General features: G+C 40.2%; 1 protein-coding gene across 4 annotated transcripts in view; it reads left to right on the top strand.

Moving 5' to 3' along the window:
• pmepa1 (prostate transmembrane protein, androgen induced 1) overlaps positions 1–4,466 on the top strand; it is an 89,789-nt gene extending 85,323 nt beyond the window's left edge. For all 4 annotated transcript variants that reach the window (XM_029776419.1, XM_029776418.1, XM_029776422.1 and 1 more), the window contains exon 5: positions 2,358–4,466. In XM_029776419.1, the coding sequence (XP_029632279.1) occupies positions 2,358–2,580 (223 nt within the window). In that variant the 3' untranslated portion in view covers positions 2,581–4,466. The remainder of the gene's footprint in view (positions 1–2,357) is intronic.
• Positions 4,467–14,883: the final 10,417 nt, after the last annotated feature.

The following is a 14,883-nucleotide window of genomic DNA, read 5'->3' as shown; positions in this document are numbered from 1 at the left end:
TCCCTCAGTCAGCATTGGTCTCACTTCAATATTGATATTATGCAACTGCTCCCTCTGAGGTGAGACTCAAACTGCAAGGGGCCCAACTTAAGATGGTATCACAGCAAAGAAGAGTGATGTGTATGTGACAATAATAAAATACAAATAATACATACATACATACATACATACATACATACATACATACATACATACATACATACATACATACATACATACATACATACGCGTGCACACACAGTGAGCTCCAAAAATTGGTACAGTGACATTTTGGATCTGTACTCTAGCAATTTGGATTTGAATTTATATAATGACTATGAGGTTAAAGTGCAGATTGTCATCTTTAATTTGAGGGTAATTTCATCCATACCGAGGAAGTGCTGGAGTACAGAGCTAAAACAAAACAAAAATGTGGCACTGTGCCAATACATTTGGAGCTCACATATACAGTACCGGTAAAAAGTTTGGACACATCAAGGGTTTTTCTTTATGTTTACTATTTTCTACATTGTAGAATAATAGTCAAAACACATAGAATCATGTAATAACCAAAAAAGTGTATTTTAGATTCTTCAAAGAAGCCACCCTTTGTCTTGATGACAGCTTTCCACACTCTTAGCATTCTCTCAACCAGCCTCACCTAGAATGCTTTTCCAACAGTCTTGAAGGAGTTCCGACATATGCTGAGCACTTGTTGGCTGTTTTTTCTTCACTCTGCGGTCCAACTCATCCCAAACCATCTCAATTGGGTTAAGGTCAGGTGATTGTGGAGGCCAGGCCATCAGATGCAGCACGCCAACACTCACCTGCTTGGTCAATATATCGTAGGTATATTGGCATATCGTTTCCATGGCCAAGCAGCCGCACACAAGCCTTAGATCACCATGCTCAATGCCAAGTGTTGGACTCCATTGTACTCTGGAGCAGTGGAAACACATTCTCTGGCATGATGAATCACGCTTCACCATTTGGTGAATCTGGGTTTGGCGGATGCCAGGACAACGCTACCTGCCCTAATGCATAGTGCCAACTGTAAAGTTTGATGGAGGAGGAATAATGGTCTGGGGCTGTTTTTCATAGTCGGGCTAGGCCCCTTAGTTCCAGTGAAGGGAAATCATAACGCTACAGCATGCAATTACATTCTAGACAATTCTGTGCTTCCAACTTTGTGGCAACAGTTTGGGGAAAGCATTTTCCTGTTTCAGCATGACAATGCCTCCATGCAAAAATGGTTTGTCAAGATCGGCGTGGAAGAACTTGACTGGCCTGCACAGAGCCCTCACCTCAACCTTTGGGATGAATTTTAACTCTGACTGTGAGCCAGGCCTAATTGTCCAAAATCAGTGCCCGACCTCACTAATGCTCTTGTGGCTGAATGGAAGCAAGTCCCCGCAGCCATGTTCCAACATTTAGTGGAAAGCCTTCCCAGAAGAGTGGAGGCTGTTAATGCAGCAAAAGGGGGACCAACTCCATATTAATGGCCATGATTTTGGAATGAGATGTTCAAAAAGCAGTTGCCCACATACTTTTGGTCATGTAGTGTATGTCTATATGTGTAAGACACCTGACAAGGATGTCTGCTCGCCCCTTGCGCTTTCTTCCCGTTGGCCCCACTTTGTTTATTTATTTTGTTTACATTTCATTTTAGGACAAATACCTGAATTAAAATAAAAATGTCTGACCCTTCATAAGCGAGCAGCCAAAGGATTGATCTAAGTGGCGTGGCCATTTGACCTCTGACCCCTAGTGACTCTCATGATGCAGTTTGATGACCTCAGAGGGGAGCTTTCGCAGGTTTCCTGGTTCGATTTCAGTCTTTGCTTCAGGGAAACCAGTGCTGACTGATTGCAATGCAGGCAGGGTGGGGAAGTGGCACATTACAAACCCCAAAAAAAGCAACCACTATTGGCATACCGTACTAAACCATGCCGCTGTTTAACCTTGACATAACACTTTCATGGCGTTATGCCTGTCGTAACTTTTTATGACTGTTCATTACAATAAAGCAAATCAGTACTTGAAATTAAATGTCATGTATAATGACAACAGACATGCTAATGACAACTACATAATGTGGGTATCCTGTCAATTTGCATGAAGTGAAGAGCTACATTTTCCTCCGAACTCTAAACATTTCAACATTTCTGTTAATACAATGCACTTCGTACATAAATTGAAGGCATTGCAAGCTCCAATAATTCTCATTCTCCCCTAACATATTTGGTTGCTTTGTTTTTGTACACTACCTTACCCATCTAATGACCTCTTACCGTCTAGACTGGGTGCTCAGATGAAAGCAAACAGAACCACTCAGACAAAACAAATAATACTGAATATTCCAAATGGTGTTCCCTTAGGGTTGGTACCTTACATCACCCCCTGTCCCCATCTGAAATGAGCTCCTACTGTTCCAGAGAGATGCCTGTGTCCAATGATGGAGACCCACATAGACCTTCCTCGTGCTGCCATTGGCTGGGTGTCGGTCCCCTTGGAAATGTTCAGTGTTTATGTGTGCCTACCTGTGATGACAGATTAGGCTCCGTCTGTGCTGTCAGTCTGCCTAGACTTGCCCTAGACTGACTCACAAAATGACAGACATATGGATGATAATGTTGACAGAGGTGTCGCGGAGAGTGTTGCAATATACCTACTATTTGCCTTTTGATAATGTAGTAATTGTTTAACTTAGAGAAATGTAATTTTTTTTTTTCTTTAAACAAATATATTTTTGCTCCAATTCATTGTACACGCATATAAGGATTTAGCTGTATGAATAACAGAACATTTATTCCATGGTTTGACCACCAGGTGTCTTCACTAACGATATTGTCTACCATAGTGAGTCAGGCTTTGGAGACAATAGCCCAAACCAGGTCGGGCATCACTTTGTTTCAATGCAGCCAGTACCACAGGTTTCTGCACTTTATTTAAACTGGTAGAGTTGATGGGAAGTACTTTTAGGTGACCAAGTGCCAGAACGATGCCTTTGCTCCTATTCGCTATTAGAGAACCCTTTAGTCATCTTCAACATGCCCTATAGTACTTTGTGGAATATATGCCTCTAGCTTTTGGCGGCACCATTTTGAAGACGAGTACAAGGAGCAACCAGATGGGGACAGGCTCAAAGGCATCACCCTGGGCAAGAACCTTCTTTACCTTCGTCCACCCTCCCAACTTCAGCCTCCTTGACCAGTGTGAACCTTACGGAGTCCATATTAGGACAGCTGAGATTAAAGCCATCCTAATATGGACACCGTAGAGTGGACCTGGATGCGTTAAATTCTGCCATATTACCTATTGGTCTTTATACCCAAATCACTATAGATTCCCTTCACCACTACATGCTCAGTTTCTAGATGTGTGCCTTTGAGGATTTTGTGGTTGAGACTTTTTTTGTAATGTGTTATAGCGCAATTTTCTTCCTCTGGATTCTGTTGCCTTTTTCACATGAAACAAATCGCCCTTGTTATTTACAATACCAAAAAAATACAATAGAGAATTGACTCCCATGTTCTATCATACGATGATCATTTCCGACTTTGCTGCATGCATACCGATAAGAGTAAATATCAACCTTGAAGCACTAAAGTAAACCAAATGGGTGAAGCATGGGATGGAGAGGTTTCTAAGGGCCCAGCTCTATGAATATAGAACATAGCAAACAGAACCTGTCCTATTATGCAGTACATGTCCCACTACTGCATTATGAAACAAGGGTTCGTACTTTGCTGCATTGTAATCATCGTCTGCTTTAGATTCCGATATTTCTTTCAATGAGTTACTGTTGAGGGTTTCAGTGTGGGGGGAAAAAAGCATTTCCAAAGAAGGAATCATCCTAACCAGACTCTTTAGACTGTCAAGACTCAAGAGTCAAAATGACTTGAACTTTATTTTCCTTTGTTTTAAGTTTTTTTTACTGTTCTGTTGCTTTGCTTGTTTTGCCCTTCAAATTAGCATTGCTTTGAGTCTTTTCTTTTTTGAAATAAATAAATGAGCGATGATAAAAAAAAAATATATATGGTTGTAGTATAAGCATATTTATCAAACTCTTAAGCAATTTATTAACTGTACAGAAAAACCGACTATCCTGGTGCTTATTTTGTTATGACGCTTTGTGTACTGATGAAGAGGTAATGTTGTACTGTCTATATAAAATCAGTTCTATTCTATAACATGTTCTATGCCGAGATGTATTGCAGTAAATATATAGATGCCTACTGTTGTCGACAATAATTGCTTATGTGTATCAACATTGTTTATTTAAATTTATATTGGATCCTTAAAGTGTTACTGGGTTTGTATCTCTATTTGATAAGAACAGGAGATAATGTCTATAACAGAACATGCTATGAATCTGATACATTTCAATTAGCCCCCAATTAAACAAGTAAAAAGATTTTATAAAAACTGTCTGCTTTTTGTCTTTTTACTCACTCACCCTGAAGAATAAAACATAGACATTAAAACACAACGTATTTAGTTTATTATTTCTCATTGTTGCATTGTCGAGAATTAGACAAGAACCTGCAAGTTAGCATTTAGTTGGATGATGTATACCACGTGTATCCTGTACATATGACAAATAAAACTAGAAACTACACAATTTCTTATGATGCATGTTGTAAGTGTATAACTGACAATCACAGGTTTCACTGCTCTGAGGATGTACAATATAAGTAAAGTCCTAACATTGTATATGGTCATTTACTGATACTTTACCAGTTTAATCAGTCTTGCTTATTTGACAGTGATATTGGTTACTACCACAAGATGGCAGTTGTACACAACTGTTGGAGCAAAGCTCCGCTGCAGCTTTCCCCCCATGCTAGTGTATACCAGTTGTAGGCAGTGACACTCAGTATCCAGCAGGAGGTAGGCTTTTATAATTTATTCTTATTACTAGACCACACACAGTATATGAAACTGAGTACTAGCTATATACTAATGCTAGATTCCAAATCGACCCCTAGCCCCTACTCCCTAGCCAACCAAACAAAAATATAAATATGTAATTGCACTGAACTATACCTTTTAATGTGACAAACTTGCAGTTACAGTTACACAGAAGCATATGATTTATTTTACTAAGCCGCAGTACAGGTTAAGTTTTGAATTCCCCCAACTGACCCCCTACAGCCCTCAAACTCAACTCTGGACATTGCAGCCAGTTCCACTGCTTTTTTTCATTGTTCCCCTCTAATCAGGGACTGATTTAGACCAATTAATTATCAGGTAGAACATAAAACCAGCAGGCTCCGGACCTCGTAAGGTAAGAGTTGAATACCCCTGCCCTACAGCATATTCAAATTCACAATACACAAGATTTCCAGTTGTTAATGGTCATTTCAATTGACAATATACCATTGATTCTTAAATAATATAACTTATTTCACTTTATAAGGAATTTGTCTTAGAAGATTATCACCCTATTGTAACCCTAAATCTAAAGTTGTATAACTCAAATTTGTATGTTTTTGTTGTCAAATGAATAGCTTCAAAATATGTTTAAAACCCATTTTGATCTCAATGACTGTCAATCATTGCATGCATAGCTCTGTGCATATGAGTTTCCCAGACCCATCCCTCAGCTTAATACCAAACAAAATGGTGGGGCTGCTGTTAAGGTGAAACACAAACTCAGGATTGTGGCTTTAAGGAATCCCACATTATCCTCTTTAATGAATGATCCAAAGGGTGGAACAGAGTGAACACTGTTTCCTACAAGTCAGTTCTCTCACTCAAGACTTATGTAACGGTTCTTGATAGAGGAATTAAAGGGAATTGAGTTTATGATTAAACATCCCAGTATCAAATAGGTCAACATTTAGCATTAATTTCCTCCGACAATATAGTCTGTTAGAAAGAAGCAGCTCTCCCTTTTTGTCTGGTGATGGTGTATTCTTGTAATGTTGTATGACATTGGCAAAAATAATGATGTTTTGGTACCAACAAATGCCATGGTATTAACTTGTTTTTGAAGCAAGTCCTTGATTACAATAGAACTCTGAATCCAAATAATACTTCACATTTCAGTCTGTGAAAATAAGGTTAAAATAAATTATGTTAAACTATTTTAAAGGTAAAATCTGTGATTTCTACATTAATTGTACAGTTACAGAGATATAAATAGCATTCCTCCCCCAAACATATCTCCCCTGATATTGGTAATGATGAAAGGTTAGCATGTGTTGGCGGTATGATCTTTGTGCCTCTGTAACTTTTTCCCTCATCCTTTTTCAAGATTCATTCAGGATAATCCGTAATCATGGTAGCATCCATACTAATGTAGAAATGTTCAGAAATATATTATATTCTTATTTGCAATAAAAGTGACTGTCAAATGACACTACATTATCTACGATTTAATTTCAATTGGGTACAACATAATCTGAAACACAACCAAAACAAGCTGCAAATGCATCCAACAATTTTGTAGAGTCACAAGCTTGGTATAGTCATTGCATGTTAAGAACATGGACCCAAATACTACACTTTTGGCTACTTTAATACACATATAAGTGTAAACTTTTGGTTCCCTAAAATGGGGGACTATGTACAAAAAGTGCTGTAATTACTAAACGGTTGAACCGAAAAGGATGAAAATACCCTCCAATTAAAGCTGCACTTTAACCTCATAGTCATTGTATCATTTAAAATCTAAAGTGCTATAGTACAGAGCCAAAACAACAAAAATGTGTCTGTCCAAATACTTTTGCACCTCTCTGTGTATACCGATTGATTCTTGACGAATATAACTTATAAATGCCTCATGAGTTTAGTTAAACTTTCATACCCCATCAGAACCCCAAATATAAGATTGTTAATAAACAACGGAGTAAAACAATGTAACTGTAAACAAACACTGTAGCCTCAAAACATGGACCGGGATTTCAATCCGATCTCTGATTTAGACAATGTGCCATTAAAAACTAATTCCAATTGAGCCATATTATGCAGCGTTTACCGTGAATGATGGTCTTCGTGGTACATTGCCTTTAAAACGTGCATTTAAAAGTCCCAAAATGTGCTCCTTCAAAGCTTAGTAAACAAAATGTTATTGGCAAGATCAGTTTGCAGGTCTCTCTTTTCTTTTAACAAATGCTTTCAAAACGTGAAATACATTGGGACTAGAAAAGAGAAGAGAATATGAGACTTTGATCATATACACTGCTCAAAAAAATAAAGGGAACACTTAAACAACACAATGTAACTCCAAGTCAATCACACTTGTGTGAAATCAAACTGTCCACTTGGGAAGCAACACTGATTGACAATAAATTTCACATGCTGTTGTGCAAATGGAATAGACAACAGGTGGAAAGTATAGGCAATTAGCAAGACACCCCCAATAAAGGAGTAGTTCTGCAGGTGGGGACAACAGACCACTTCTCAGTTCCTATGCTTCCTGGCTGATGTTTTGGTCACTTTTGAATGCTGGCGGTGCTTTCACTCTAGTGGTAGCATGAGACGGAGTCTACAACCCACACAAGTGGCTCAGGTAGTGCAGCTCATCCAGGATGGCACATCAATGCTAGCTGTGGCAAGAAGGTTTGCTGTGTCTGTCAGCATAGTGTCCAGAGCATGGAGGCGCTACCAGGAGACAGGCCAGTACCTCAGGAGACGTGGAGGAGGCCGTAGGAGGGCAACAACCCAGCAGCAGGACCGCTACCTTCGCCTTTGTGCAAGGAGGAGCAGGAGAAGCACTACCAGAGCCCTGCAAAATGACCTCCAGCAGGCCACAAATGTGCATGTGTCTGCTCAAACGGTCAGAAACAGACTCCATGAGGGTGGTATGAGGGCCCGACGTCCACAGGTGGGGGTTGTGCTTAGAGCCCAACACCGTGCAGGACGTTTGGCATTTGCCAGAGAACACCAAGATTGGCAAATTCGCCACTGGCGCCCTGTGCTCTTCACAGATGAAAGCAGGTTCACACTGAGCACATGTGACAGACGTGACAGAGTCTGGAGACGCCGTGGAGAACGTTCTGCTGCCTGCAACATCCTCCAGCATGACCGGTTTGGCGGTGGGTCAGTCATGGTGTGGGGTGGCATTTCTTTGGGGGGCCGCACAGCCCTCCATGTGCTCGCCAGAGGTAGCCTGACTTCCATTAGGTACCGAGATGAGATCCTCAGACCCCTTGTGAGACCATATGCTGGTGCGGTTGGCCCTGGGTTCCTCCTAATGCAAGACAATGCTAGACCTCATGTGGCTGGAGTGTGTCAGCAGTTCCTGCAAGAGGAAGGCATTGATGCTATGGACTGGCCCGCCCGTTCCCCAGACCTGAATCCAATTGAGCACATCTGGGACATCATGTCTCGCTCCATCCACCAACGCCACGTTGCACCACAGACTGTCCAGGATTTGGCGGATGCTTTAGTCCAGGTCTGGGAGGAGATCCCTCAGGAGACCATCCGCCACCTCATCAGGAGCATGCCCAGGCGTTGTAGGGAGGTCATACAGGCACGTGGAGGCCACACACACTACTGAGCCTCATTTTGACTTGTTTTAAGGACATTACATCAAAGTTGGATCAGCCTGTAGTGTGGTTTTCCACTTTAATTTTGAGTGTGACTCCAAATCCAGACCTCCATGGGTTGATAAATTGGATTTCCATTGATTATTTTTGTGTGATATTGTCAGCACAATCAACTATGTAAAGAAAAAAGTATTTAATAAGATTATTTCATTCATTCAGATCTAGGATGTGTTATTTTAGTGTTCCCTTTATTTTTTGAGCAGTGTACATTAGGACATGCAAAGGAAAATGTTTTATAATGGAAAACCAGGTTCCCTCCCTTTTTCAGTCCATTTTCCATCCATTTCAGTTTGGTGCCTAATTAATACAACCCTGGTTTTCCTTTTATGGCAACCTGTCGTCATGTTCCGTAGTTCAGCCATATCTTATGCGGTGGTTAAAGGGTACCGAAGAGTCATAAACTCAAATGTGTCTTGCAAAACCTCTGCTAAAGAATGATTCAAGCGATAAGCCATATCAGTTACAATACAAACCATTCAAACCTTTTAGATAAGCTCTCAACTTTGGTGCGTACATTGTATGTTTTTAGCATTGAGCAATTCAGCTGTGCGCAGGCTGATGCTATCGCCACGCTATCTCCCCTGAGCAAATATTATTTAGGATCCCGCAGGCTCTTACATAATTGAATTGCTCACTTTGCATAAGAAACATTGTGTTGACAGGGTTGCAAAGTAATAAACTTCTCCTATGAATAAAATGTAGGCTGAATATTGCACTGGATTAGACCCAAAGGTCATTTAGGTTATATTATAAAGTATATTTACATATTGGGTGATAGTGAATGATAGGGCTGTGTGTTAAATAGTTTATACCTGTAATCAAGAAGGCAATTGTACACAATAGCGATGCTAAATTTACTTCTATAATTTAGATGATATTGTCACAAAAGGATGTATTATTTTCATTCTCTTCAAAAAATAAACTTTAAATCTGTCAATGACGATTGTAGCATCCAGTCAAATCATTCTAATATGTTACTTAAATTGACGCACCGGTGTAAAATGGTATATCACACACTGCATTTTTGAGGAACAATGGAAAAGTAATTCTGCTTTAAAAGTTGATAAACTTGTAAACTCACATTTGAGAAAATGGCCTTTGAATGTTTTCGTATCAAGTGAAGAGCTTTTCTTTGTCTACACCTATTCAGCTTCATTCACACCCTCTTAAGCTTTAGCCCCACCCATCTCAATTCGCTCTCGGAGCATTCAGAGCGCACACTTGACACTCTGGCCAATGATTTGTTTACCTCTGGATAACATAAAAACAGCCTAACCAGCTCTGCTGGCAACAATTTCATTACGTTTTTTTGCCAACATTTACCGACACCGCCCATATTCATCGGGTGTTGTACACTTTAGCTTAAGACATGTAGCTAGCTAGATAAACAATGAACCTAGCTAGGTAAACAACGTGTAAGATCACACACATCACGAAACGTTAGCTAGCGAGCCAGCCAGCTAATGTTAGCTAGTTAAACAGCAATGAACATAGTGCCAAATCATGTTGTTACTATCCTGCATGAATCTGCTGGGATCTAACCAACATTAGGCTCTAGCTAACATTAGACTCTAACTAGCAAATCAAACGGCTCTGGGATACGAATAATAACGTCAGCTAGGGAGACCTAGCTAGCTAGCTAACAGTACACTTTAGCTTAAGACATGTAGCTAGGTAAACAATGAACCTAGCTAGGTAAACTTGTAAGATCACACACATCACAAAACATTAGCTAATGAGCCAGCCAGCTAACGTTAGCGAGGTAAACAACAATGAACATAGTGCCAAATCATGTCGTTACTACCCTGCATGAATCTGCTGGGACTTATTAGGTACATTTGTATTTTAAAGTACACATATTAGCTACTAATTACTAGTTTGTACATCTGTATATAAGTAGCTAATAAGGTCTTTATTCTGTGTTATTAGCAATGTATTAGGCCTTAATTAAGTATTTTCTTATTCAAAGTTCTGATTTAAAGACACGCTATGGAAGGTTAGATGCTAATTGTTTATATAAAATGTTTACTTGATTGTTGAATACATTTCTTATCTCATGAAACATTTTCAGTTTCATGCAAGCATTGTATGCTGTTTCTCATGAGTGTGGGGAGATGTGTCCCTTTGCGTTTCATGTTACATAACACACCATATGAAAATATGTTGAATGTTGGCTGCATGGCGTATATGTGGGGAGGTGTGCTCCTTTCTGTCCAATGAGGTCAATTGATAATCGTGTTTTTTTAGAGGTGCTAAATGTTCTTACAGTTGAAGTCAGACATTTACATACACTTAGGTTGGAGTCATTAAAACTTGTTTTTCAACCACTCCACAAATTTCTTGCCAAAACTATAGTTTGTTAAGTTGGGTAGGACATCTACTTTGTGTATGACACAAGTAATTTTTCCAACAATTTTTTACAGACAGATTATTTCACTTATAATTCACTGTATCACAATTCCAATGGGTCAGAAGTTTACATACACTAAGTTGACTGTGCCTTTAAACAGCTTGGAAACTTCCAGAAAATGATGTCATGCTTTAGAAGCTTCTGATAGGCTAATTGACATCATTTGAGTCAACAGGAGGTGTACCTGTGGATGTATTTCAAGGCCTACCTACAAATTCAGTGCCTCTTTGCTTGACATCATGGGAACATCACAAGATATCAGCCAAGACCTCGGGAAACAAATTGTAGACCAAGTCTGGTTCATCCTTGGGAGCAATTTCCAAATGCCTGAAGGTACCACGTTCATCTGTACAAACAATAGTACGCAAGTGTAAACACCATGGGACAACGCAGCTGTCATACCGCTCAGGAAGGTGACGCGTTCTGTCTCCTAGAAATTAACGTACTTTGGTGCAAAAAGTGCAAATCAATCCCAGAACAACAACAAAGGACGTTGTGAAGATGCTGGAGGAAACAGGCACAAAAGTATCTATATCCACAGTAAAACGAGTCCCATATCGACCTAACCTGAAAGGCCGCTCAGCAAGGAAGAAGCCACTGCTCCAAAACCGCCATAAAAAAGCCAGACTACGGTTTGCAACTGCACATGTGGACAAAAATGTTACTTTTTGGAGAAATGTCCTCTGGTCTGATGAAACAAAAATAGAACTGTTTGGCCATAATTACCATCATTATGTTCGGAGGAAAATGGGGGAGGCTTGCAAGCTGAAGAACACCATCCCAATCGTGAAGCACGGGATGGCAGCATCTTGTTGTGGGGGTGCTTTGCTGCAGGAGGGACTGGTGCAGTTCACAAAATAGATGGCATCATGAGGGAGGAAAATGATGTGGATATATTGAAGCAACATCTCAAGACATCAGTCAGGAAGTTAAAGCTTGGTCGCAAATGGGTCTTCCAAATGGATAATGACCCCAAGCATACTTCCAAAGTTGTGGCAAAAAGGCTTAAGGACAACAAAGTCAAGGTATTGGAGTGGCCATCACAAAGCCCTGACCTCCATCCTGTAGAAAATGTGTGGGCAGAACTGAAAAAGCGTATGCGAGCAAGGAGACCTACAAACCTGACTCAGTTACATCAGCTTTGTCAGGAGGAATGGGCCAAAATTCACACAACTTATTGTGAGAAGCTTGTGGAAGGCTAGCCGAAACGTTTGACCCAAGTTAAACAATTTAAAGGAAATGCTACCAAATATTAATTGTGTGTATGTGAACTTCTGACCCAGTAGGAATGTGATAAAATAAATAAAAGCTGAAATAAATCATTTTCTACTATTATTCTGACATTTCACATTCTTAAAATAAAGTGGTGATCCTAACTGACCTAAAACAGTGAATTTTTACCAGAGTTAAATGTCAGGAATTGTGAAAAACTGAGTTGAAATGTATTTGGCTAAGGTGTATGTAAACTTCCGACTTCAACTGTAAATCATTTTGAGAAGATTGACACAAAAGGATGTCCTATTTTCATTCCGTCCATAAAATAAAGTTTGCACTGTTACTTTAAATCAGTCAATAAGCATTGTAGCATCCAGACAAATCATTCCAATCAATCATACATTGTAAAGTTAAGTAACCCTTACAATTCATTCCCTTCATTCCTGCAATTCTACACATTTTGACATGACTATGCCATGTTTATATGAGTGAAAGTGACTAACGAAATGAATTGGGGCCCTGTGGAGGTCAGGGCCCCTGGCCATATGCTCTGTGTGCCGGTCGGCAATTTGTCCACGATTACTACAAGTTTCAGGTAGGCTGTCTAGACTAATTTCCCTTTATTCCACGAATAGAAAGCCTTTTGAGTAGTGGAATGTTTTCTATAATAACAATTTTTTTCACGTAATTTTATCCTTCTGTCATAAAGAGCATAACAAACATGTTTTCTCATCTCAAGAGGTGTCACACCCTGATCTGTTTCACCTGTCTTTGTGATTGTCTCCACCCCCTTCAGGTGTTGCCCATCGTCCCCATTATCCCCTGTGTATTTATGCCTGTGTTTTCTGTCTGTCTGTGCCAGTTCGTCTTGTTGTTCAAGTCAACCAGTGTTTTGTCTCAATGCCTGCTTTTCAAAGTCTCTTTTTCTCGTGCTCCTGTTTTTGACCCTTGCCTTTCCTGACTCTGAGCCTGCCTGCCGTCCTGTGCCTTTGCCCCTACTCTGGATTACCGACCCCTGCCTGACCTGACCCTGCCTACCGTCCTGTACCTTGGCCCCACTACTCTGGATTATCGACCCCTGCCTGCCTTGACCCATTGTTTGCCCGCCCCTGTTGTTACAATAAACATTGTTATTTCACACAGTCTGCACTTGGGTCTTACCTTGGTACCTGATAAAAGATTCAATTAAGCAAAATCCCACTGTGCAAAAACTGGTTGAATCAGTGTTTTTTCCACATCATTTCAACAAAAAAATTAAATGTAATGATCTTGAAACAACATAGAAAACTGATTGGATTTGCAAAAAGTCATCAATGTAAGGGAATTTCATATTTCTTTTCAATCAACTTTTAACTTAAATCCAATGACATGGTGACATGTTTTGTAGATTTCACTTTGAATACACACTAGTTGACAACTCAATCAAATGTAAATAAAAATAGACGTTGAACTGACGTCTGTGACCAGTGGGACGCTCATAAAGGTGACAATTAAATTTACAAGGTTGACCATAACAGGGTTGACTGTTTCATCTTAATCAACCATAATTCCCCATGTGTGCAACAAGGAGGGGCAATTGAAGGCAAGCTTAATAAAAAATTGTTTACTTGCTAAAACATTTCTAGCCTATCTATGCATGGGTAACAGCATTGACGTGTTATGCTCAATTCGCTCAGTTTTCCACAACAAAACACCAGAAAATGTCCAAAAGAGTAAAACCAGCTCTCCTGTTTCTACAGAATAGTTTTACCATATAAAAAATTGTGTTTAGTTCACATTACGGGGTTGACCTTATACCTGAGGGACAATTATATTTTCATCACTAATCACAAGTCTAAGCTGTTGTGGCTCATATGGAATTGTTTTAAGATGTCATACCATGGATCATTTAGCTATTTGATTTTGGGTATAAAAAATATACAGTGAGGGAAAACAGTATTTGATCCACTGCTGATTTTGTACGCTTGCCCACTGACAAAGAAATTATCAGTCTATAATTTTAATGGTAGGCCGTGTGTTTTGGGTCATTGTCATGCTGGAATACCCATCCACGACCCATTTTCAATGCCCTGGCTGAGAGAAGGAGGTTCTCACCCAAGATTTGACGGTACACGGCCCCGTCCATCGTCCCTTTGATGCGGTGAAGTTGTCCTGTCCCCTTAGCAGAAAAACACCCCCAAAGCATAATGTTTCCACCTCCATGTTTGACGGTGGGATGGTGTTCTTGGGGTCATAGGCAGCATTCCTCCTCCTCCAAACACGGCGAGTTGAGTTGATGCCAAAGAGCTCCATCTTGGTCTCATCTGACCACAACACTTTCACCCAGTTGTCCTCTGAATCATTCAGATGTTCCTTTGGCAAACTTCAGACGGGCATGTATATGTGCTTTCTTGAGCAGGGGGAACTTGTGGGTGCTGCAGGATTTCAGTCCTTCACGGTGTAGTGTGTTACCAATTGTTTTCTTGGTGACTATGGTCCCAGCTGCCTTGAGATCATTGACAAGATCCTCCCGTGTAGTTCTGGGCTGATTCCTCACCGTTCTCATGATCATTGCAACTCCACGAGGTGAGATCTTGCATGGAGCCCCAGGCCGAGGGTGATTGACAGTTCTTTTGTCTTTCTTCCATTTGCGAATAATCGCATCAACTGTTGTCACCTTCTCACCAAGCTGCTTGGCGATGGTCTTGTAGCCCATTCCAGCCTTGTGTAGGTCTGCAATCT

The sequence above is a fragment of the Salmo trutta genome, chromosome 14 (genome assembly GCF_901001165.1).
Source record: "Salmo trutta chromosome 14, fSalTru1.1, whole genome shotgun sequence".
Classification (NCBI taxonomy): Eukaryota; Metazoa; Chordata; class Actinopteri; order Salmoniformes; family Salmonidae; genus Salmo; species Salmo trutta.
The sequence above is the reverse complement of the archived record's forward strand: the minus strand, read 5'-3'. Positions and strand labels throughout refer to the sequence as shown.